Consider the following 26,281-nt stretch of genomic DNA (forward strand, 5'->3'; position numbering starts at 1 on the left):
CTTAACTGACGTGCCAAGTTAAAAACAACAACATTATGTAATGGGAAAATAGCGGAGGTAGTTCACTATACTGACGTGATGACTCTATTAACCACTATGATGACTAATCACTTTCCACAAGACCTGAAAACTGCTCTCTGAGCTAACACAGTCTTGCAGACAACCCAGGTTGATGATTGGCCAGTTGACACAAAACGCTGACATGGTGAACTCTCATTACTGGAGGGGGAAAGACTATGTAAATAACACTTTGTCTTTTTAGTTTTTTTTTCTAAGTTGTATTTGTGTTTATGGGTTCAACTATTGAAAGAAAGCAAACATCAGTCCTTGGATGAACAAACCAAGTTTTATTGTATTTGAATGCAATGCTGTTAAATTGCTCTGTATAAGAGTGTCTGCTAAAAAATGACTAAAATATAAATGTCAAATGTGTATCTTCCAGGCGCTCCCGCCCACCATGGTGATAGTAGGCATCTACTGTGGTGTGATAGCTGGTATGTTCCTGCTGCTGAAGACTGTGAACTACCGGCTGCATCATGCCCTGGACGAGGGAGAGGTGGTGGAGCACCGGGCCAAGGAGAACGAGAGCAACAGAACCAGCAGTGAGGGGGCCAACGAGGGCAACGCCACGCGTCAGGAGGACAGTAATGGACCAGGGTCAGTTATAAGACGTCTTCATGCTTCCCAGACGGGAAAAAAAAAACATCCAAATGAATGACAGACTTCTTGAGTTATCTTAGATGAGTTCTGACTATTTTGGGGACTGGCTACGGCGTCTTAAAATGGACAAACAGTACTGTTGCTGCTTCCCCCCCCCCCCCCCCTCGTTTTTTCAAGCGAAGGTCTTTTTAGGGAGTATCGTTGGGTTCGTCTAGCCGAGTCCGGCTAGGCGCCAGCTGAGCTGAAGCATGCTGATGCCTTTAGTGAGCTCTCCGGTTCAGGGTTGATGTTGGTGGGGATATTCTTACTCTAACTTTCACTATCATAAACATATGTTTTTCGATGGCTGAAGCACATTGTTTTCAGAAAATATTTTTTGTCACTAAATGGCATAACCCATCTATTCTCTTGTAGGGCTGTAGTTTATTGGATACTAGGGCACCTGACCTTTGACCCTTGACCCTAAAATCAGAGATGAATCATGGATTTAATTTTCTCTGGCGGTGTGAAGTAAGCTAGGTGTTTGTGGGCCAGGGTCAAAGGTTTATCTGTTGTTGTGGAGACGGGGACTGAGCAGGTTTCACGTGCATGTTTGCAGTGTAAATCAATTCAGCTAGCAAGCTACCTCTTCACTTCGAGGCCACAGGACCAGTGAGGAAAGGGACTGACTTTCGCAATCAAACAGATTTTTGTTAGTGGAAATAGGTCTAGTTCACATTTAGCAGGAACGAAAACTAGTGTGTGAGGTCACAGCTTATTAACTTACTGCCCAAACCCCTGTAGAGGGAATCATTCTCACATTCCTGAAGGAGACCAAAGCAGAGCAGCTTGAAGTGGAGTGAGGAGCAGGATGCTAAGAAATATAACGGAGAAATGAGAGCCCTCCACCACATCAGTGTATTACCCTCCACCACAACAGCGTATTACCCTCCACCACAGCAGTGTATTACCCTCCACCACAGCAGCGTGTTACCCTCCACCACAGCAGTGTGTTACCCTCCACCACAGCAGTGTGTTACCCTCCACCACATCAGTGTATTACCCTCCTCCACCACAGCAGTGTGTTACCCTCCACCACAGCAGTGTGTTACCCTCCACCACAGCAGTGTGTTACCCTCCACCACAGCAGTGTATTACCCTCCACCACAGCAGTGTGTTACTCTCCACCACAGCAGTGTGTTACCCTCCACCACATCAGTGTATTACCCTCCTCCACCACAGCAGTGTATTACCCTCCACCACAGCAGTGTGTTACCCTCCACCACAGCAGTGTATTACCCTCCTCCACCACAGCAGTGTATTACCCTCCTCCACCACAACAGTGTATTACCCTCCTCCACCACAGCAGTGTGTTACCCTCCACCACAGCAGTGTATTACCCTCCACCACAGCAGTGTGTTACCCTCCACCACAGCAGTGTGTTACCCTCCACCACAGCAGTGTATTACCCTCCACCACAGCAGTGTATTACCCTCCTCCACCACAGCAGTGTGTTACCCTCCACCACAGCAGTGTATTACCCTCCACCACAGCAGTGTATTACCCTCCACCACAGCAGTGTATTACCCTCCTCCACCACAGCAGTGTGTTACCCTCCTCCACCACAGCAGTGTGTTACCCTCCTCCACCACAGCAGTGTGTTACCCTCCTCCACCACAGCAGTGTGTTACCCTCCTCCACCACAGCAGTGTGTTACCCTCCTCCACCACAGCAGTGTGTTACCCTCCTCCACCACAGCAGTGTGTTACCCTCCTCCACCACAGCAGTGTATTACCCTCCACCACAGCAGTGTATTACCCTCCACCACAGCAGTGTATTACCCTCCACCACAGCAGTGTATTACCCTCCACCACAGCAGTGTATTACCCTCCTCCACCACAGCAGTGTGTTACCCTCCTCCACCACAGCAGTGTGTTACCCTCCTCCACCACAGCAGTGTGTTACCCTCCTCCACCACAGCAGTGTGTTACCCTCCTCCACCACAGCAGTGTGTTACCCTCCTCCACCACAGCAGTGTGTTACCCTCCACCACAGCAGTGTGTTACCCTCCACCACAGCAGTGTGTTACCCTCCACCACAGCAGTAGCTGAGTTAGTGGGCCTGCCATTTGCTAAAATAGTCTGAGCTTCAAGTGTCTCAACTGACAGCATTGGCGCCTGGAACTGATCATTTGAATCTACAGTAAGGCATAAGCTATTACTGTAAAGGGCAGTGATTGGGGACATTGCCCTGGGTTGGGTGCTGTCTTTCAGATGGGATGTTAAACGGGTGTCCTGACTCTCTGTGGTCACTAAAGATCCCATGGTACTTATCATAAGAGTAGGGGTGTTAACCCCGGTGTCCTGGCAAATTTTTCATTCCCAATCTGTCCCTCATACCATCATGGTCACCTAATCATCCCCAGCTTCCAATTGGCTCATTCATCCCCCTCCTCTACCCTGTAACTATTCCCCAGGTCGTTGCTGTAAATGAGAACGTGTTCTCAGTCAACTTACCTGGTTAACTTAGGGTTTAAAAGAAAATCAAGAAATACAGTAAGTTAGTCATTTTTACAGAACGCTTCCAATTACAGTTAATAACAGTATTTTTCAGCTTTATACCCACAATGCAGTGCAATCGGCAATATTAATGCTGTAAAACACATGTACTGTATTTTACTGTGCATTCTACAGTGTTTTTACTGTTGAAATTACAGACAAGTCTTCGTGTAGCTTCGGTGTGTCACTCGCCACTTCGCGATGAGCTGGAGACGGTATGCATTTTGAAAACGTATACTTAGTAGTTTGAAACCTGATCGTTTTACTTCATATTATAAGGGGATGTCTTACCTTGCTTCAAAGTAGCCTAGAACATTTTTATTTTATGAAGACTTCCATATGCAATGGAAATCCAGTACCCTATTTCTCTTTATTTATTTTAATTTTATTTTATTTCACCTTTATTTAACCAGGTAGGCCAGTTGAGAACAAGTTCTCATTTACAACTGCGACCTGGACAAGATAAAGCAAAGCAGTGCGACACAAACAACAACACAGAGATACACATGGAGTAAACAAACATACAGTCAATAACACAATAGAAAAAGTCTATATACAGTGTGTGCAAATGAGGTAAGATAAGGGAGGTAAGGCAATAAATAGGGCTATAGTGGCGAAGTAATTACAATATAGCAATTAAACACTGGAGTGATATATGTGCAGAAGAAGAGTGTGCAAGTTGAGATACTGGGGTGCAAAGGAGCAACAAACAAAATAACAGTATGGGGGACGAGGTAGTTGGATGGGCTATTTACAGATGGGCTATGTACAGGTGCAGTGATCTGTGAGCTGCTCTGACAGCTGGTGCTTAAAGCTAGTGAGGAAGATATGAGTCTCCAGCTTCAGTGATTTTTTTTCAGTTCGTTCCAGTCATTGGCAGCAGAGAACTGGAAGGAAAGGCGGCCGAAGGAGGAATTGGCTTTGGGGATGACCAGTGAGATATACCTGCTGGAGTGCGTGCTACGGGTGGGTGCTGCTATGGTGACCAGTGAGCTGAGATAAGGCGGGGCTTTACCTAGCAAAGACTTATAGATGACCTGGAGCCAGTGGGTTTGGCGACGAACATGAAGCGAGGGCCAGCCAACGAGAGCATACAGGTCGCAGTGGTGGGTAGTATATGGGGCTTTGGTGACAAAACAGATGGCACTGTGATAGACTGCATCCAATTTGCTGAGTATAGTGTTGGAGGCTATTTTGTAAATGACATCGCCGAAGTCAAGTAGGTAGGAAGTCAGTATTACGAGGGTATGTTTGGCAGCGTGAGTGAAGGATCCTTTGTTGCGAAATAGGAGGCCGATTCTAGATTTAAGTTTGGATTGGAGATGCTTAATGTGAGTCTGTAAGGAGAGTTTACAGTCTAACCAGACACCTAGGTATTTGTAGTTGTCCACATATTCTAAGTCAGAACCGTCCAGAGTAGTGATGCTGGGCGGGCAGCGATCGGTTGAAGAGCATGCATTTAGTTTTACCTGCATTTCAGAGCAGTTGGAGGTTAATTTTAGTTTTCAAAACAACTTCCTTCTTTGTCCCAGTAGCCAAACTTCAATCCCAGTCATATTAGCAACCCGTGATTAGTTGTTTATGATTTATCTTCCCACAACTTTTTAAGAGTCTGTTTGGAATAGGCTTTTTTCTTTCTCGACAAGCTGACCAGTAGAATAGGTCAACGTTTCTACTAGGGGGGGACAGTAGATTGACACAGGCTAGTGATGTTGCTGTTTGTTACTCGTCTTGTTGGCTGAGGGAAAGTAAATGCTGGACAGTTACTCTTAACATCGTCAAAGTGCACATCAGCATTCGGTAAGAAGGACCTCACTCTGTTGCATCCTGGAGATGCCTGTTCTGTTGAAGATGAATGACCGTGTCATTCTGAGCAGCCTAATCAGGTTACACACCCAAATGCACATGAGTCAGGTCAATGTATCAAATAACCGGTTAGTTAAAATGCTTCTGGTCACATGTCCATTACCACGTTTTCCTAATGGAAACGTGTGTGTGTGTGTGTGTGTGTGTGTGTGCAGGGACCCTGGTGGAGGTCTAGAGATGACAGACTTCATTCGAGACGAGACTCCACCGGTAGACTGCAGCTCCAGAAACTCTTATACAGGGATGGACTCTAGTCACCAGGTGAGATGGACTCTAGTCACCAGGTGAGATGGACTCTAGTCACCAGGTGAGATGGACTCTAGTCACCAGGTGAGATGGACTCTAGTCACCAGGTGAGATGGACTCTAGTCACCAGGTGGGATGGACTCTAGTCACCAGGTGAGATGGACTCTAGTCACCAGGTGAGATGGACTCTAGTCACCAGGTGAGATGGACTCTAGTCACCAGGTGAGATGGACTCTAGTCACCAGGTGGGATGGACTCTAGTCACCAGGTGAGATGGACTCTAGTCACCAGGTGAGATGGACTCTAGTCACCAGGTGGGATGGACTCTAGTCACCAGGTGGGATGGACTCTAGTCACCAGGTGAGATGGACTCTAGTCACCAGGTGAGATGGACTCTAGTCACCAGGTGAGATGGACTCTAGTCACCAGGTGGGATGGACTCTAGTCACCAGGTGAGATGGACTCTAGTCACCAGGTGAGATGGACTCTAGTCACCAGGTGAGATGGACTCTAGTCACCAGGTGAGATGGACTCTAGTCACCAGGTGAGATGGACTCTAGTCACCAGGTGGGATGGACTCTAGTCACCAGGTGAGATGGACTCTAGTCACCAGGTGAGATGGACTCTAGTCACCAGGTGAGATGGACTCTAGTCACCAGGTGAGATGGACTCTAGTCACCAGGTGAGACAGAATGTTGCTTCTCTCTCCTGTATAATGTGTCTTTCTTTGAGGATTGATTTGATACTGGAAGCAGTAGTCTGCTCTAGCCGGAGACATTACGTGTATTAAATATGACAGAGGATAAAATATACTATAGAGCCCACAGGCTTATTTTCATTGTGGTCCTTTAAAATGTTCTATATTTCAACATTTCACTTGTCAAGTAATCAATACTGTGTGTTATTTTTTGACATGTTGAAAACTTTGCTGATCTAGGAAGGTATTGTTTTTACGTCACGTCTCGTGTTATGTCTTGATAAATAACTCTCCTCCCACCTTTCAGATTGCGTCCACCAACGATCATGGAGGAACCAGTACAGCCAAAGGTAACAGCCACCGCCGCTCTCTTCCTCAGCCTTGCACACCTGATTGGGTCCAATGACTGTGAGGCGACACTTTGTTGTGCAATGTATTGACCTGATATTATGAGAAGAGCCATTGAAAGACGTCCAAACTATTCTCAGCTTTCTCCCTCAACTTCAGTTGGGTTTTTCTGCAAGCCATGACAGGCATGTGTACGACAAAATAGGGTGAAAGACGAGAGTTGTATGCTTTGTCCTGTAGAGCTGTATGCTTTGTCCTCTGGAGCTGTATGGCTTGTCCTCTGGAGCTGTATGGCTTGTCCTCTGGAGCTGTATGGTTTGTGCTCTGGAGCTGTATGGCTTGTCCTCTGGAGCTGTATGGCTTGTCCTCTGGAGCTGTATGGCTTGTCCTCTGGAGCTGTATGGCTTGTCCTCTGGAGTTGTATGCTTTGTCCTGTAGAGCTGTATGCTTTGTCCTCTGGAGCTGTATGGCTTGTCCTCTGGAGCTGTATGGCTTGTCCTCTGGAGCTGTATGGTTTGTGCTCTGGAGCTGTATGGCTTGTCCTCTGGAGCTGTATGGCTTGTCCTCTGGAGCTGTATGGCTTGTCCTCTGGAGCTGTATGGCTTGTCCTCTGGAGCTGTATGGCTTGTCCTCTGGAGCTGTATGGTTTGTCCTCTGGAGCTGTATGGTTTGTGCTCTGGAGCTGTATGGCTTGTCCTCTGGAGCTGTATGGCTTGTCCTCTGGAGCTGTATGGCTTGTCCTCTGGAGCTGTATGGCTTGTCCTCTGGAGCTGTATGGCTTGTCCTCTGGAGCTGTATGGCTTGTCCTCTGGAGCTGTATGGCTTTGTCCTCTGGAGCTGTATGGTTTGTCCTCTGGAGCTGTATGGCTTGTCCTCTGGAGCTGTATGGTTTGTCCTCTGGAGCTGTATGGCTTGTCCTCTGGAGCTGTATGGTTTGTCCTCTGGAGCTGTATGGCTTGTCCTCTGGAGCTGTATGGTTTGTGCTCTGGAGCTGTATGGCTTGTCCTCTGGAGCTGTATGGCTTGTCCTCTGGAGCTGTATGCTTTGTCCTCTGGAGCTGTATGCTTTGTCCTCTGGAGCTGTATGGCTTGTCCTCTGGAGCTGTATGGCTTCTCCTCTGGAGCTGTATGGCTTCTCCTCTGGAGCTGTATGGTTTGTCCTCTGGAGCTGTATGGTTTGTCCTCTGGAGCTGTATGGCTTGTCCTCTGGAGCTGTATGGCTAGTCCTCTGTAGTTGTATGCTTTGTCCTCTGAAGTTTTATGGCTTGTCAGCCAGCCAGCCAGCTAATCAGTCACTGGAGTGGTCTGTTGAAAGACAGAGAGGCTTTCTAGTCAAATAAACCCTCTTTAGTTACAGTTGCAGTCCAGGTCCATTGGGTGGAGTGTCAGAGTGAGGCGACTCTGGGTCCATTGTGTGTCAGCCAGAGTGAGGCGACTCTGGGTCCATTGTGTGTCAGCCAGAGTGAGGCGACTCTGGGTCAATTGTGTGTCAGCCAGAGGGAGGCGACTCTGGGTCCATTGTGTGTCAGCCAGAGTGAGGTGACTCTGGGTCCATTGTGTGTCAGCCAGAGTGAGGCGACTCTGGGTCCATTGTGTGTCAGCCAGAGTGAGGCGACTCTGGGTCCATTGTGTGTCAGCCAGAGTGAGGCGACTCTGGGTCCATTGTGTGTCAGCCAGAGTGACTGCATTGTTTGAATTATTCAACATGTCCGCTCAACACCATTCTAATTAGCTAGCTGTCTCCTCTCTGATCGGATGGCAGAAAGAGAAGAGGCCAGAACTGAAGTCTGACCAGGGCTCTGTCCCAAATGGTTCCCTATAAACTACCTGCAGGGCTCAAGGTCAAAAGCAGTGCACTCTATATGGAATAGTGTTCCATTTGATACAGCCCAGGGGCTGAGCGGTTTATTCTCCCTCCCTCTGAGGACTAGCCTCCGCTTTACACTGTCCATTACAGAGTCTGACTTAGGTTGGGGTTTAAACCCAAGTAAACACTGTCCATTACAGAGTCTGACTTAGGTTGGGGTTTAAACCCAAGTAAACACTGTCCATTACAGGGTCTGACTTTAGGTTGGGATTCAAACCCAAGTAAACACTGTCCATTGCAGAGTCTGACTTAGGTTGGGATTTAAACCCAAGTAAACACTGTCCATTACAGAGTCTGACTTAGGTTGGGATTTAAACCCAAGTAAACACTGTCCATTACAGAGTCTGACTTAGGTTGGGGTTTAAACCCAAGTAAACACTGTTCGTTACAGAGTCTGACTTTTAGGTTGGGGTTTAAACCCAAGTAAACAATGTCCATTACAGAGTCTGACTTAGGTTGGGGTTTAAAGCCAAGTAAACACTGTCCATTACAGAGTCTGACTTAGGTTGGGGTTTAAACCCAAGTAAACACTGCCCGTTACAGAGTCTGACTTAGGTTGGGGTTTAAACCAAAGTAAACACTGCCCGTTACAGAGTCTGACTTAGGTTGGGGTTTAAACCCAAGTAAACACTGTCCATTAGTCTGACTTAGGTTGGGATTTAAACCCAAGTAAACACTGTCCATTAGAGTCTGACTTAGGTTGGGATTTAAACCCAAGTAAACACTGTCCATTAGTCTGACTTAGGTTGGGATTTAAACCCAAGAAAACACTGTCCATTAGTCTGACTTAGGTTGGGGTTTAAACCCAAGTAAACACTGTCCATTAGAGTCTGACTTAGGTTGGGATTTAAACCCAAGTAAACACTGTCCATTAGTCTGACTTAGGTTGGGGTTTAAACCCAAGTAAACACTGTCCATTAGTCTGACTTAGGTTGGGGTTTAAACCCAAGTAAACACTGTCCATTAGAGTCTAACTTAGGTTGGGGTTTAAACCCAAGTAAACACTGTCCGTTAGAGTCTGACTTAGGTTGGGATTTAAACCCAAGTAAACACTGTCCATTAGAGTCTGACTTAGGTTGGGATTCAAACCCAAGTAAAAACTGTCCATTAGTCTGACTTAGGTTGGGATTCAAGCCCAAGTATAAACTGTCCATTAGTCTGACTTAGGTTGGGATTTAAACCCAAGTAAACAAACAACATCTAACATAACACCATCTACTTTGAATGTGTGCAACTTTTAATCAGCGTTGAACTGAATCTTGTCCTTACTCAAGGTAACCACTGAGTGAAAATCCTCTGTTCACTTTGAGAAAGAGCTCTTGTCAAATCATGTTGTTATCATATTTGTTGTGTTAGTTAATGTTTTCTTGGACTCGTGTTTTGGACTGTCTGTTTTCCTCAGGAGAGAGACTTTCCTCAACACTTGGAAAACATACGAGAGCTCTGTTTAAACAAGGTTACCTTGTTAACACGTGGCAGGATATCTGATCTCCACAGACTGCTGTACTAGGATGGTCCAAAAGAGTTAGATAGAGATGAGAGCTCTGTTTAAACAGACCTTTACCACTAGAGTTCAATTGTCTTTTTGACTCAAGCTGTGTCTTTACTGTCTTATATAGGACGTACAGGGAGGCAGGTAGCCTAGCGGTTAGAGAGTTGGACCAGTAACAAAGGTTGCTGGTTCGAATCCCCGAGCCGAGAAGGTGAAACGTCTGTGCCCTTGAGCAAGGCACTCAACCCTTATTTGCTCCAGGGGCGCGTACTATTTTGGCTGACGCTATAAAACAACGGATTCCACTGCACCTCTCCTCGCTCCGTCCCTCTGTCTCCTCTCTCCGTCCCTCTGTCTCCTCTCTCCGTCCCTCTGCCCCCTCGCTCTGTCCCTCTGCCCCCTCGCTCTGTCCCTCTGTCTCCTCTCTCCGTCCCTCTGTCTCCTCGCTCCGTCCCTCTGTCTCCTCGCTCCGTCCCTCTGTCTCCTCGCTCCGTCCCTCTGTCCCCTCCCTCCGTCTCCTCTCTCCGTCCCTCCGTCTCCTCTCTCCGTCCCTCTGTCTCCTCTCCTGCTGCTCTACAATGTGTATCTGCCCAAACACATAACAGACCTGAGAACAGACCTGAGAACAGACCTGAGAACAGACCTGAGAACAGACCTGAGAACAGACCTGAGAACAGACCTGAGAACAGACCTGAGAACAGACCTTCACTAATTATCACATAGAACAGACTTGAGAACAGACTTGAGAACAGACCTTCACTAATTATCACATAGAACAAACCTGAGAACAGACCTGAGAACAGACCTGAGAACAGACCTGAGAACAGACCTTCACTAATTATCACATAGAACAGACTTGAGAACAGACTTGAGAACAGACTTGAGAACAGACTTGAGAACAGACTTGAGAACAGACCTTCACTAATTATCACATAGAACAGACCTGAGAACAGACCTTCACTAATTTATCACATAGAAGAGACCTTCACTAATTGATCTCCTTTCCTCCCCTCCAGACATGATGTCTGACCCAAAGATTTACTGCCTTGTCTCCAGCCACTCCTTCGCCTCCATGCAGCCCTCCACCTCCCTTGGCCCCTCCGAGCTCTCCTGCGACCCCACCAACCATTGTGGCTCCACCTCCCACCCCTTCAGCCAATCCATGTCCTCTTGCGACACAGAGGTGTCGGCCCACGCCCCCGGGTTGCACTCCCAGTCCTTCAGGAAGGAGCCTCGTACCCGGGGTCTACCCCGCACCTCCAGCTCTGCCGGATCAGCCTTCCCCGACCCCTCCCTGCCCTCAGCTGACTTCAGCCTCTACCCCCCTCCTTGGAGAGGGGGCCTGGACCCGGTGTGTGAGCTGGAAGCTGCCAGACCCCGCCGGCCAGGTGCTGAAGCTGGAGGACAGGGGAATAGGGAGGGGGCTGGAGGACAGGGGAATAGGGAGGAGGCTGGAGGACAGGGGAATAGGGAGGGGGCTGCGGCTGCGGCTGAAAGACTCTGCCAGCATCCGGACCAGGCCTCCACCTCAGGCTGCTCCACAGCCTGCTACAGACACCAGCAGGACTCCTGCAGACACCAGCAGGACTCCTGCAGACACCAGCAGGACTCCTGCAGGCAAAGGCTGGCAGGGGAGGGGGGGTCAGGTTTGTACCAGGCCGACCAGGCTGGTGGGGGGAAGGTCAGTGCAGACAGCCTCCGTAGCCTGAGCACGCGTAGCAGCGGCTCGACAGAGAGTTACTGCAGCGGTACCGACAGAGACACCAACAGCACCGTCAGCAGCTTCCACAGCGAGCAGACCAGCTCCACGCACGTGGAGAGTTTACTGTCCCTGTCAGGGGATGAGCAGCGTGGGACTGGGAGGGACAGGGGAGGTGGGGATGCTGCTGCTACTGGGCCCGGGCCCACCTCGACAGGGGAGGGCAGGACTTCTACTCTGGGGTCCAGCCTGGGTTCTAGTATCTCAAGAGGACTGAACAGCCTGCCTTCCAGGGAGGCGAATAAGAACCCCCATGCCAACGAGCTGACAGCCAAACAGCCCTCCTCCTCCGCCACGTCCCCCTCTATCACCAACCCTAATCCCCCAGCCTCGGCCCAGGAGCCTCCGGCAGGCTCGTCCTACAGCAGTAGCACGAGGACCAGTGCAGACGGCTCGGCGTGCACAGCCAGCAGGGAACAGGACGTAACTTTACAGGACAGGGGGAGAGGAGAGAAAGAGGTGGTAAAGTCCGCCAACCTCGTCCAACGAACTTCTTCCTCCTTGGGCGCCGGGCGCAACAGCGGGCGCCGTCGGACCGGTAAGAAACGGGCGAGCAGCTTCGATGCCAGCCGCCACAGGGACTACATGTCGTTGCGTGGCATGGCCAAGCCGCGCAGTGCGGTATTCGCTGCCGGGGGTGGTGAGGAGGACTGGAGTGAAGCCAGTGACCTTAGCTGTGCTTCCAGCCTTCAGTCCACCCAATCACATCACTTCAGCACTGACTCCTCCTCCTCCACCACCTCCCATTCTTGCCACTCTCCCGAGGGACGCTACCGCGCCCTGAAAGTCAAGCACAGTCCCTCCCACAGCCACTCCCACAGCCACTCCCACGCCCACAGCCACTCCCACACAGCCGCCGCCACCACCACAGCCTCCACCTCCTCCTCTTCACAGAAAGCTCAGGCCGGATATGAGGCGGGAGGAGGGAGGGCCGGGGGAAGAGGCAAGCGCCGCACCTCTGGTCGGACACCCAGCACGGGCAGCGCCAAAACCCACGCCCGGGTGCTGAGCCTGGACAGCGGCACAGCGGCGTCCGCCTGCCTTAACGAGCCCCATCGCCTGGGGGCCCCCGCCGCCGGGCTACGACCCCTCACCACCTCCAAATCTGACCTGGAAGCCAAAGAGGGGGAGGTCCTGGACGCTGCGTCCCTATTGGGCAGGGCCTCACAGCTGGAGTCAGTAACCAGGTCCAGGAATAGTCTACCCAGCCAGACAGCCTTCTCTTCAGAGCCCCTGGACGCTACCACCGCCGGCTCTTCACGAGGTGGGTATCCCGGGTTGGGGTGGGTATCCCAGGTTGGGGTTGGGGTGGGTATCCCAGGTTGGCGTTGGGGTGGGTATCCCGGGTTCGGGTGGGTATCCCAGGTTGGGGTGGGTATCCCGGGTTGGGGTGGGTATCCCAGGTTGGGGTGGGTATCCCGGGTTGGGGCTATAGTTTAGTGGGTATCGAGGGTTATAGGTTGGGGTGGGTATCCCAGGTTGAGGTTGGGGTGGGTATCCCAGGTTGGGGTTGGGGTGGGTATCCCGGGTTGGGGTGGGTATCCCGGGTTGGGGTGTGTATCTGGGGTTGGGGTGTGTATCCCGGGTTGGGGTGGGTATCCCGGGTTGGGTATCCCGGGTTGGGGTGGGTATCCCGGGTTGGGGTGGGTATCCCGGGTTGGGGTGGGTATCCCGGGTTGGGGTTGGGGTGGGTATCCCAGGTTGGGGTGGGTATCCCGGGTTGGGTATCCCGGGTTGGGGTGGGTATCCCGGGTTGGGGTGGGTATCCCGGGTTGGGGTGGGTATCCCGGGTTGGGGTTGGGGTGGGTATCCCAGGTTGGGGTGGGTATCCCGGGTTATAGTTTAGTGGGTATCCAGGGTTATAGTTTAGTGGGTATCTAGGGTTATAGTGTAGTGGGTATCCAGGGTTATAGTTTAGTGGGTATCCGGGGTGATAGTTTAGTGGGTATCTAGGGTGATAGTTTAGTGGGTATCCCGGGTTATAGTTTTAGTGGGTTATAGTTTAGTGGGTATCTAGGGTTATAGTTTAGTGGGTATCTAGGGTTATAGTTTAGTGGGTTATAGTTTAGTGGGTATCTAGGGTTATAGTTTAGTGGGTATCTAGGGTTATAGTTTAGTGGGTATCTAGGGTTATAGTTTAGTGGGTATCTAGGGTTATAGTTTAGTGGGTTATAGTTTAGTGGGTATCTAGGGTGATAGTTTAGTGGGTATCTAGGGTGATAGTTTAGTGGGTATCTAGGGTTATAGTTTAGTGGGTATCCAGGGTTATAGTTTAGTGGGTATCTGGGGTTATAGTTTAGTGGGTATCCGGGGTGATAGTTTAGTGGGTATCTAGGGTTATAGTTTAGTGGGTATCCGGGGTGATAGTTTAGTGGGTATCTAGGGTTATAGTTTAGTGGGTATCTAGGGTTATAGTATAGTGGGTATCCAGGGTTATAGTTTAGTGGGTATCTAGGGTGATAGTTTAGTTGGTATCTAGGGTTATAGTTTAGTGGGTTATAGTTTAGTGGGTATCTAGGGTTATAGTGTAGTGGGTATCTAGGGTTATAGTGTAGTGGGTATCTAGGGTTATAGTTTAGTGGGTATCTAGGGTTATAGTGTAGTGGGTATCTAGGGTTATAGTGTAGTGGGTATCTAGGGTTATAGTTTAGTGGGTATCTAGGGTGATAGTTTAGTGGGTATCCCGGGTTATAGTTTTAGTGGGTTATAGTTTAGTGGGTATCTAGGGTTATAGTTTAGTGGGTATCTAGGGTTATAGTTTAGTGGGTTATAGTTTAGTGGGTATCTAGGGTTATAGTTTAGTGGGTATCTAGGGTTATAGTTTAGTGGGTATCTAGGGTTATAGTTTAGTGGGTATCTAGGGTTATAGTTTAGTGGGTTATAGTTTAATGGGTATCTAGGGTGATAGTTTAGTGGGTATCTAGGGTTATAGTTTAGTGGGTATCCAGGGTTATAGTTTAGTGGGTATCTAGGGTTATAGTTTAGTGGGTATCCGGGGTGATAGTTTAGTGGGTATCTAGGGTTATAGTTTAGTGGGTATCCGGGGTGATAGTTTAGTGGGTATCTAGGGTTATAGTTTAGTGGGTATCTAGGGTTATAGTTTAGTGGGTTATAGTTTAGTGGGTATCCGGGGTGATAGTTTAGTGGGTATCTAGGGTTATAGTTTAGTGGGTATCCGGGGTGATAGTTTAGTGGGTATCTAGGGTTATAGTTTAGTGGGTATCTAGGGTTATAGTTTAGTGGGTTATAGTTTAGTGGGTATCTAGGGTGATAGTTTAGTGGGTATCTAGGGTGATAGTTTAGTGGGTATCTAGGGTTATAGTTTAGTGGGTATCCGGGGTGATAGTTTAGTGGGTATCTAGGGTTATAGTTTAGTGGGTATCCGGGGTGATAGTTTAGTGGGTATCTAGGGTTATAGTTTAGTGGGTATCTAGGGTTATAGTTTAGTGGGTATCTAGGGTGATAGTTTAGTGGGTATCTAGGGTTATAGTTTAGTGGGTATCTAGGGTTATAGTTTAGTGGGTATCTAGGGTTATAGTTTAGTGGGTATCTAGGGTTATAGTTTAGTGGGTATCTAGGGTTATAGTTTAGTGGGTATCTAGGGTGATAGTTTAGTGGGTATCTAGGGTGATAGTTTAGTGGGTTTCCAGGGTTATAGTTTAGTGGGTATCCAGGGTTATAGTTTAGTGGGTATCTAGGGTTATTGTTTAGTGGGTATCTAGGGTTATAGTTTAGTGGGTATCTAGGGTTATAGTTTAGTGGGTATCTAGGGTTATAGTTTAGTGGGTATCCAGGGTGGTAGTTTAGTGGGTATCCAGGGTTATAGTTTAGTGGGTATCCAGGGTTATAGTTTAGTGGGTATCTAGGGTTATTGTTTAGTGGGTATCTAGGGTTATAGTTTAGTGGGTATCTAGGGTTATAGTTTAGTGGGTATCCAGGGTTATAGTTTAGTGGGTATCTAGGGTTATTGTTTAGTGGGTATCTAGGGTTATTGTTTAGTGGGTATCTAGGGTTATTGTTTAGTGGGTATCTAGGGTTATAGTTTAGTGGGTATCCAGGGTTATAGTTTAGTGGGTATCCAGGGTGATAGTTTAGTGGGTATCCAGGGTGATAGTTTAGTGGGTATCTAGGGTGATAGTTTAGTGGGTATCTAGGGTTATAGTTTAGTGGGTATCCCTGGTTATAGTTTAGTGGGTATCCCGGGTTATAGTTTAGTGGGTATCTAGGGTTATAGTTTAGTGGGTTATAGTTTAGTGGGTATCTAGGGTGATAGGTTAGTGGGTATCTAGGGTGATAGTTTAGTGGGTATCTAGGGTTATAGTTTAGTGGGTATCCCGGGTTATAGTTTAGTGGGTATCTAGGGTTATAGTTTAGTGGGTGATAGTTTAGTGGGTATCTAGGGTGATAGTTTAGTGGGTATCTAGGGTGATAGTTTAGTGGGTATCTAGGGGTGATAGTTTAGTGGGTATCTAGGGGTGATAGTTTAGTGGGTGTCCGGGGTGATAGTTTAGTGGGTATTTAGGGTTATAGTTTAGTGGGTATCTAGGGGTGATAGTTTAGTGGGTATCTAGGGGTGATAGTTTAGTGGGTATCTAGGGTGATAGTTTAGTGGGTATCCGGGGTGATAGTTTAGTGGGTGTCCGGGGTGATAGTTTAGTGGGTATCCGGGGTGATAGTTTAGTGGGTGTCCGGGGTGATAGTTTAGTGGGTATCTAGGGTGATAGTTTAGTGGGTATCTAGGGTGATAGTTTAGTGGGTATCTAGGGTGATAGTTTAGTGGGTATCTAGGGTTATAGTTTAGTGGGTTATAATTTAGTGGGTATCTAGGGTGATAGTTTAGTGGGTATCTAGGGTTATAGTGTAGTGGGTATCTAGGGTTATAGTGTAGTGGGTATCCCGGGTTATAGTTTAGTGTGTATCCCGGGTTATAGTTTAGTGGGTATCTAGGGTTATAGTTTAGTGGGTATCTAGGGTGATAGTTTAGTGGGTATCTAGGGTTATAGTTTAGTGGGTATCCGGGGTGATAGTTTAGTGGGTATCTAGGGTGATAGTTTAGTGGGTATCCGGGGTGATAGTTTAGTGGGTATCTGGGGTTATAGTTTAGTGGGTATCTAGGGTTATAGTTTAGTGGGTATCTAGGGTTATAGTTTAGTGGGTATCCCGGGTTATAGTTTAGTGGGTATCCCGGGTTATAGTTTAGTGGGTTATAGTTTAGTGGGTATCTAGGGTGATAGTTTAGTGGGTATCTAGGGTTATAGTTTAGTGGGTATCTAGGGTTATAGTTTAGTGGGTATCTAGGGTTATAGTTTAGTGGGTATCTAGGGTGATAGTTTAGTGGGTATCTAGGGTGATAGTTTAGTGGGTATCCAGGGTTATAGTTTAGTGGGTATCCAGGGTTATAGTTTAGTGGGTATCTAGGGTTATTGTTTAGTGGGTATCTAGGGTTATAGTTTAGTGGGTATCTAGGGTTATAGTTTAGTGGGTATCTAGGGTTATAGTTTAGTGGGTATCCAGGGTGGTAGTTTAGTGGGTATCCAGGGTTATAGTTTAGTGGGTATCCAGGGTTATAGTTTAGTGGGTATCTAGGGTTATTGTTTAGTGGGTATCTAGGGTTATAGTTTAGTGGGTATCTAGGGTTATAGTTTAGTGGGTATCCAGGGTTATAGTTTAGTGGGTATCTAGGGTTATTGTTTAGTGGGTATCTAGGGTTATTGTTTAGTGGGTATCTAGGGTTATTGTTTAGTGGGTATCTAGGGTTATAGTTTAGTGGGTATCTAGGGTTATAGTTTAGTGGGTATCCCTGGTTATAGTTTAGTGGGTATCCCGGGTTATAGTTTAGTGGGTATCTAGGGTTATAGTTTAGTGGGTTATAGTTTAGTGGGTATCTAGGGTGATAGGTTAGTGGGTATCTAGGGTGATAGGTTAGTGGGTATCTAGGGTGATAGGTTAGTGGGTATCTAGGGTTATAGTTTAGTGGGTATCTAGGGTTATAGTTTAGTGGGTATCTAGGGTGATAGTTTAGTGGGTATCTAGGGTTATAGTTTAGTGGGTATCTAGGGTGATAGTTTAGTGGGTATCTAGGGTTATAGTTTAGTGGGTTATAGTTTAGTGGGTATCTAGGGTGATAGGTTAGTGGGTATCTAGGGTGATAGGTTAGTGGGTATCTAGGGTGATAGGTTAGTGGGTATCTAGGGTTATAGTTTAGTGGGTATCTAGGGTGATAGTTTAGTGGGTATCTAGGGTGATAGTTTAGTAGTTTAGTGGGTATCTAGGGTGATAGTTTAGTGGGTATCTAGGGTGATAGTTTAGTGGGTATCTAGGGTGATAGTTTAGTGGGTATCTAGGGGTGATAGTCAATCAATCAATCAATTTTATTTTATATAGCCCTTCGTACATCAGCTAATATCTCGAAGTGCTGTACAGACACCCAGCCTAAAACCCCAAACAGCTAGTAATGCAGGTGTAGAAGCACGGTGGCTAGGAAAAACTCCCTAGAAAGGCCAAAACCTAGGAAGAAACCTAGAGAGGAACCAGGCTATGAGGGGTGGCCAGTCCTCTTCTGGCTGTGCCGGGTGGAGATTATAACAGAACTATGCCAAGATGTTCAAAAATGTTCATAAGTGACAAGCATGGTCAAATAATAATCATGAATAATTTTCAGTTGGCTTTTCATAGCCGATCATCAAGAGTTGAAAAACAACAGGTCTGGGACAGGTGGCGGTTCCATAACCGCAGGCAGAACAGCTGAAACTGGAATAGCAGCAAGGCCAGGCGGACTGGGGACAGCAAGGAGTCACCACGGGCGGCAGTCCCGACGCATGGTCCTAGGGCCCAGGTCCTCCGAGAGAAAGAAAGAGAGAAGGAGAAAATTAGAGAGAGCCAAGATTTTCAAAATTTCCATAAATGACAAGCATGGTCAAATAATAATCAGGAATAAATCTCAGTTGGCTTTTCATAGCCGATCATTAAGAGTTGAAAACAGCAGGTCTGGGACAGGTAGGGGTTCCGTAACCACAGGCAGAACAGTTGAAACTGGAATAGCAGCAAGGCCAGGCGGACTGGGGACAGCAAGGTGTCATCATGCCCGGTAGTCCTGACGTATGGTCCTAGGGCTCAGGTTCTCAGAGAGAAAGAGAGAACGAGAGAATTAGAGAGAGCATACTTAAATTCACACAGGACACTGGATAAGACAGGAGAAGTACTCCAGGTAACCAACTGACCCTAGCCCCCCGACACAAACTACTGCAGCATAAATACTGGAGGCTGAGACAGGAGCGGTCAGGAGACACTGTGGCCCCATCCGAAGAAACCCCCGGACAGGGCCAAATAGGAAGGATATAACCCCACCCACTTTGCCAAAGCACAGCCCCCGCACCACTAGAGGGAAATCCTCAACCACCAACTTACAATCCTGAGACAAGGCCGAGTATAGCCCACAAAGGTCTCCACCACAGCACAAACCAAGGGGGGGCGCCAACCCAGACAGGAAGATCACGTCAGTAACTCAACCCACTCAAGTGACGCACCCCTCCTAGGGACGGCATGAAAGAGCACCAGCAAGCCAGTGACTCAGCCCCTGTAACAGGGTTAGAGGCAGAGAATCCCAGTGGAGAGAGGGGAACCGGCCTGGCAGAGACAGCAAGGGCGGTTCGTTGCTCCAGAGCCTTTCCGTTCACCTTCACACTCCTGGGCCAGGCTACACTCAATCATATGACCTACTGAAGAGATAAGTCTTCAGTAAAGACTTAAAGGTTGAGACCGAGTCTGCGTCTCTCACATGGGTAGGCAGACTGTTCCATAAAAATGGAGATCTATAGGAGAAAGCCCTGCCTCCCGCTGTTTGCTTAGAAATTCTAGGGACAATTAGGAGGCCTGCGTCTTGTGACCGTAGCGTACGTATTGGTATGTACGGCAGGACCAACTCGGAAAGATAGGTAGGAGCAAGCCCATGTAACGCTTTATAGGTTAACAGTAAAACCTTGAAATCAGCCCTTGCCTTAACAGGAAGCCAGTGTAGGGAAGCTAGCACTGGAGTAATATGATCAAATTTCTTGGTTCTAGTCAGGATTCTAGCAGCCGTATTTAGCACTAACTGAAGTTTATTTAGTGCTTTATCCGGGTAGCCGGAAAGTAGAGCATTGCAGTAGTCTAACCTAGAAGTAACAAATGCATGGATTAATTTTTCTGCATCATTTTTGGACAGAAAATTTCTGATTTTTGCAATGTTACGTAGATGGAAAAAAGCTGTCCTTAAAACAGTCTTGATATGTTCGTCAAAAGAGAGATCAGGGTCAAGAGTAACGCCGAGGTCCTTCACAGTTTTATTTGAGACGACTTTACAACCATCAAGATGAATTGTCAGATTTAACAGAAGATCTCTTTGTTTCTTGGGACCTAGAACAAGCATCTCTGTTTTGTCCGAGTTTAAAAGTAGAAAGTTTTCAGCCATCCACTTCCTTATGTCTGAAACACAGGCTTCTAGCGAGGGCAATTTTGGGGCTTCACCATGTTTCATTGAAATGTACAGCTGTGTGTCATCCGCATAGCAGTGAAAGTTAACATTATGTTTTCGAATAACATCCCCAAGAGGTAAAATATATAGTGAAAACAATAGTGGTCCTAAAACGGAACCTTGAGGAACACCGAAATGTACAGTTGATTTGTCAGAGGACAGACCATTCACAGAGACAAACTGATATCTTTCCGACAGGTAAGATCTAAACCAGGCCAGAACTTGTCCGTGTAGACCAATTTGGGTTTCCAGTCTCTCCAAAAGAATGTGGTGATCGATGGTGTCAAAGGCAGCACTAAGGTCTAGTAGCACGAGGACAGATGCAGAGCCTCGGTCTGACGCCATTAAAAGGTCATTTACCACCTTCACAAGTGCAGTCTCAGTGCTATGATGGGGTCTAAAACCAGACTGAAGCATTTCGTATACATTATTTGTCTTCAGAAAGGCAGTGAGTTGCTGCGCAACAGCTTTTTCTAAAATCTTTGAGAGGAATGGAAGATTCGATATAGGCCGATAGTTTTTTATATTTTCCGGGTCAAGGTTTGGCTTTTTCAAGAGAGGCTTTTTCACTGCCACTTTTAGTGAGTTTGGTACACATCCGGTGGATAGAGAGCTGTTTATTATGTTCAACATAGGAGGGCCAAGCACAGGAAGCAGCTCCTTCAGCAGTTTAGTAGGAATAGGATCCAGTATGCAGCTTGAAGGTTTAGAGGCCATGATTATTTTCATCATTGTGTCAAGAGATATAGTACTAAAACACTTAAGTGTCTCTCCCGATCCCAGGCCCTCGCAGAGCTGTGCAGATCCAGGACAGCTAAGCCCTGGAGGAATACGCAGATTCAAAGAGGAGTCCGTAATTTGCTTTCTAATGGTCATGATCTTTTCCTCAAAGAAGTTCATGAATTTATTACTGCTGAAGTGAAAGCCATCCTCTCTTGGGGAATGCTGCTTTTTAGTTAGTTTCGCAACAGTATCAAAAATAAATTTTGGATTGTTCTTATTTTCCTCGATTAAGTTGGAAAAGTAGGATGAGCGAGCAGCAGTGAGGGCTCTTCGGTACTGCACGGTACTGTCTTTCCAAGCTAGTCGGAAGACTTCCAGTTTGGTGTGGCGCCATTTCCGTTCCAATTTCCTGGAAGCTTGCTTCAAAGCTCGGGTATTTTCTGTATACCAGGGAGCTAGTTTCTTATGACAAATGTTTTTCGTTTTTAGGGGTGCAACTGCATCTAGGGTATTGCGCAAGGTTAAATTGAGTTCCTCAGTTAGGTGGTTAACTGATTTTTGTCCTCTGACGTCCTTGGGTAGGCAGAAGGAGTCTGGAAGGGCATCAAGGAATTTTTGTGTTGTCTGAGAATTTATAGCACGACTTTTGATGCTCCTTGGTTGGGGTCTGAGCAGATTATTTGTTGCGATTGCAAACGTAATAAAATGGTGGTCCGATAGTCCAGGATTATGTGGAAAAACATTAAGATCTACAACATTTATTCCATGGGACAAAACTAGGTCCAGAGTATGACTGTGGCAGTGAGTAGGTCCAGAGACATGTTGGACAAAACCCACTGAGTCGATAATGGCTCCGAAAGACTTTTGGAGTGGGTCTGTGGACTTCTCCATGTGAATATTAAAATCACCAAAAATTAGAATATGATCTGCTATGACTACAAGGTCTGATAGGAATTCAGGAAACTCAGAGAGGAACGCTGTATATGGCCCAGGAGGCCTGTAAACAGTAGCTATAAAAAGTGATTGAGTAGGCTGCATAGATTTCATGACTAGAAGCTCAAAAGACGAAAACGCCATTTTTTTTTTTGTAAATTGAAATTTGCTATCGTAAATGTTAGCAACACCTCCGCCTTTGCGGGATGCACGGGGGATATGGTCACTAGTGTAACCAGGAGGAGAGGCCTCATTTAACACAGTAAATTCATCAGGCTTAAGCCATGTTTCAGTCAGGCCAATCACATCAAGATTATGATCAGTGATTAGTTCATTGACTATGACTGCCTTTGAAGTGAGGGATCTAACATTAAGTAACCCTATTTTGAGATGTGAGGTATCACGATCTCTTTCAATGATGGCAGGAATGGAGGAGGTCTTTATCCTAATAAGATTGCTAAGGCGAACACCGCCATGTTTAGTTTTGCCCAACCTAGGTCGAGGCACAGACACAGTCTCAATGGGTATGGCTGAGCTGACTACACTGACTGTGCTATTGGCAGACTCCACTAAGCTGGCAGGTTGGCTAACAGCCTGCTGCCTGGCCTGCACCCTATTTCATTGTGGGGCTAGAGGAGTTAGAGCCCTGTCTATGTTGGTAGATAAGATGAGAGCACCCCTCCAGCTAGGATGGAGTCCGTGATAGTTTAGTGGGTATCTAGGGTGATAGTTTAGTGGGTGTCCAGGGTGATAGTTTAGTGGGTATCCGGGGTGATAGTTTAGTGGGTATCTAGGGGTGATAGTTTAGTGGGTATCTGGGGTGATAGTTTAGTGGGTATCTAGGGTGATAGTTTAGTGGGTATCTAGGGTGATAGTTTAGTGGGTATCTAGGGGTGATAGTTTAGTGGGTATCTAGGGGTGATAGTTTAGTGGGTGTCCGGGGTGATAGTTTAGTGGGTATCCAGGGTGATAGTTTAGTGGGTATCTAGGGTGATAGTTTAGTGGGTATCTAGGGGTGATAGTTTAGTGGGTATCTAGGGGTGATAGTTTAGTGGGTGTCCGGGGTGATAGTTTAGTGGGTATCTAGGGTTATAGTTTAGTGGGTATCTAGGGGTGATAGTTTAGTGGGTATCTAGGGGTGATAGTTTAGTGGGTATCTAGGGTGATAGTTTAGTGGGTATCCGGGGTGATAGTTTAGTGGGTGTCCGGGGTGATAGTTTAGTGGGTATCCGGGGTGATAGTTTAGTGGGTGTCCGGGGTGATAGTTTAGTGGGTATCCGGGGTGATAGTTTAGTGGGTATCTAGGGTGATAGTTTAGTGGGTATCTAGGGTGATAGTTTAGTGGGTATCTAGGGTTATAGTGTAGTGGGTATCTAGGGTTATAGTGTAGTGGGTATCCCTGGTTATAGTTTAGTGGGTATCCCGGGTTATAGTTTAGTGGGTATCCCGGGTTATAGTTTAGTGGGTATCTAGGGTTATAGTTTAGTGGGTTATAATTTAGTGGGTATCTAGGGTGATAGTGTAGTGGGTATCTAGGGTTATAGTGTAGTGGGTATCTAGGGTTATAGTTTAGTGGGTATCCCTGGTTATAGTTTAGTGGGTATCCCGGGTTATAGTTTAGTGAGTATCCCGGGTTATAGTTTAGTGGGTATCTAGGGTTATAGTTTAGTGGGTTATAGTTTAGTGGGTATCTAGGGTGATAGGTTAGTGGGTATCTAGGGTGATAGGTTAGTGGGTATCTAGGGTTATAGTGTAGTCGGTATCTAGGGTTATAGTGTAGTGGGTATCTAGGGTTATAGTGTAGTGGGTTATAGTTTAGTGGGTATCTAGGGTGATAGTTTAGTGGGTATCTAGGGTTATAGTTTAGTGGGTATCTAGGGTGATAGTTTAGTGGGTATCCAGGGTTATAGTTTAGTGGGTATCTAGGGTTATAGTTTAGTGGGTATCTAGGGTTATAGTTTAGTGGGTATCTAGGGTTATAGTTTAGTGGGTATCTAGGGTTATAGTTTAGTGGGTATCCCGGGTTATAGTTTAGTGGGTTATAGTTTAGTGGGTATCTAGGGTTATAGTTTAGTGGGTATCTAGGGTGATAGTTTAGTGGGTATCTAGGGTTATAGTGTAGTGGGTATCTAGGGTTATAGTGTAGTGGGTTATAGTTTAGTGGGTATCTAGGGTGATAGTTTAGTGGGTATCTAGGGTTATAGTTTAGTGGGTATCTAGGGTGATAGTTTAGTGGGTATCCAGGGTTATAGTTTAGTGGGTATCTAGGGTTATAGTTTAGTGGGTATCTAGGGTTATAGTTTAGTGGGTATCTAGGGTTATAGTTTAGTGGGTATCTAGGGTTATAGTTTAGTGGGTATCCCGGGTTATAGTTTAGTGGGTTATAGTTTAGTGGGTATCTAGGGTTATAGTTTAGTGGGTTATAGTTTAGTGGGTATCTAGGGTGATAGGTTAGTGGGTATCTAGGGTGATAGGTTAGTGGGTATCTAGGGTTATAGTGTAGTCGGTATCTAGGGTTATAGTGTAGTGGGTATCTAGGGTTATAGTGTAGTGGGTTATAGTTTAGTGGGTATCTAGGGTGATAGTTTAGTGGGTATCTAGGGTTATAGTTTAGTGGGTATCTAGGGTGATAGTTTAGTGGGTATCCAGGGTTATAGTTTAGTGGGTATCTAGGGTTATAGTTTAGTGGGTATCCCGGGTTATAGTTTAGTGGGTTATAGTTTAGTGGGTATCTAGGGTTATAGTTTAGTGGGTATCTAGGGTGATAGTTTAGTGGGTATCTAGGGTTATAGTGTAGTGGGTATCTAGGGTTATAGTGTAGTGGGTTATAGTTTAGTGGGTATCTAGGGTGATAGTTTAGTGGGTATCTAGGGTTATAGTTTAGTGGGTATCTAGGGTGATAGTTTAGTGGGTATCCAGGGTTATAGTTTAGTGGGTATCTAGGGTTATAGTTTAGTGGGTATCTAGGGTTATAGTTTAGTGGGTATCTAGGGTTATAGTTTAGTGGGTATCTAGGGTTATAGTTTAGTGGGTATCCCGGGTTATAGTTTAGTGGGTTATAGTTTAGTGGGTATCTAGGGTTATAGTTTAGTGGGTATCTAGGGTGATAGTTTAGTGGGTGTCCAGGGTGATAGTTTAGTGGGTATCCGGGGTGATAGTTTAGTGGGTATCTAGGGTGATAGTTTAGTGGGTATCTAGGGTTATAGTGTAGTGGGTGATAGTTTAGTGGGTATCTAGGGTGATAGTTTAGTGGGTATCTAGGGTTATAGTTTAGTGGGTGATAGTTTAGTGGGTATCCCGGGTTATAGTTTAGTGGGTATCTAGGGGTGATAGTTTAGTGGGTATCTAGGGGTGATAGTTTAGTGGGTATCTAGGGTTATAGTTTAGTGGGTATCCCGGGTTATAGTTTAGTGGGTATCCCGGGTTATAGTTTAGTGGGTATCCCGGGTTATAGTTTAGTGGGTATCTAGGGTGATAGTTTAGTGGGTATCCAGGGTTATAGTGTAGTGGGTATCCCGGGTTATAGTTTAGTGGGTATCCCGGGTTATAGGTTAGTGGGTATCTAGGGTTATAGTTTAGTGGGTATCTAGGGTTATAGTTTAGTGGGTATCTAGGGTGATAGTTTAGTGGGTATCTAGGGTTATAGTTTAGTGGGTATCTAGGGTTATAGTTTAGTGGGTATCTAGGGTTATAGGTTAGTGGGTATCCAGGGTTATAGTGTAGTGGGTATCCCGGGTTATAGTTTAGTGGGTATCCCGGGTTATAGTTTAGTGGGTATCTAGGGTTATAGTTTAGTGGGTATCCCGGGTTATAGTTTAGTGGGTATCCCGGGTTATAGTTTAGTGGGTATCCCGGGTTATAGGTTAGTGGGTATCTAGGGTGATAGTTTAGTGGGTATCTAGGGTTATAGTTTAGTGGGTATCTAGGGTGATAGTTTAGTGGGTAGTTTGTGTCAGAGTGGTAAGCTGATGCCGATAGTTAGGTTACCCTTGTTTTCATTATGGACGAGTAACCTCGCATCGTAACCTCAGTGTTTCTTCTGGCGTAGAGGATCGACCGACACGGTCAGAGAGGTGCTTATCATGAAGCTATCTGACGCTTTAATGGAAACTGAATCAAAGCATTTAACATCGCTGTTAAGTCATGCAGCTAGTTAGCTAGTAGTCTTTCCCTGCACTGTTAAGTCATGCAGGTAGTTAGCTAGTAGTCTAGTCTTTCCCTGCACTGTTAAGTCATGCAGGTAGTTAGCTAGTAGTCTAGTCTTTCCCTGCACTGTTATGTCATGCAGCTAGTTAGCTAGTAGTCTTTCCCTGCACTGTTATGTCATGCAGCTAGTTAGCTAGTAGTCTAGTCTTTCCCTGCACTGTTATGTCATGCAGCTAGTTAGCTAGTAGTCTAGTCTTTCCCTGCACTGTTATGTCATGCAGCTAGTTAGCTAGTAGTCTTTCCCTGCACTGTTAAGTCATGCAGCTAGTTAGCTAGTAGTCTTTCCCTGCACTGTTATGTCATGCAGCTAGTTAGCTAGTAGTCTTTCCCTGCACTGTTATGTCATGCAGCTAGTTAGCTAGTAGTCTTTCACTGCACTGTTATGTCATGCAGCTAGTTAGCTAGTAGTCTTTCACTGCACTGTTAAGTCATGCAG

General features: G+C 46.6%; 1 protein-coding gene across 2 annotated transcripts in view; it reads left to right on the top strand.

The window, feature by feature from the left end:
• pcnx1 (pecanex 1) overlaps positions 1 to 26,281 on the top strand; it is a 142,257-nt gene that overhangs the window by 2,261 nt on the left and 113,715 nt on the right. The window contains exons 2-5 of one of the 2 annotated variants that reach the window (XM_071366861.1): positions 443 to 657; positions 5,219 to 5,324; positions 6,314 to 6,356; positions 10,729 to 12,735. In XM_071366861.1, the coding sequence (XP_071222962.1) occupies positions 443 to 657; positions 5,219 to 5,324; positions 6,314 to 6,356; positions 10,729 to 12,735 (2,371 nt within the window). Of the gene's footprint in view, positions 1 to 442; positions 658 to 5,218; positions 5,325 to 5,968; positions 5,992 to 6,313; positions 6,357 to 10,728; positions 12,736 to 26,281 lie in introns of those variants that run through there. The other variant, XM_071366862.1, reaches the window with a different exon arrangement.

This window comes from Salvelinus alpinus, chromosome 25 (assembly GCF_045679555.1).
Source record: "Salvelinus alpinus chromosome 25, SLU_Salpinus.1, whole genome shotgun sequence".
NCBI lineage: Eukaryota > Metazoa > Chordata > Actinopteri > Salmoniformes > Salmonidae > Salvelinus > Salvelinus alpinus.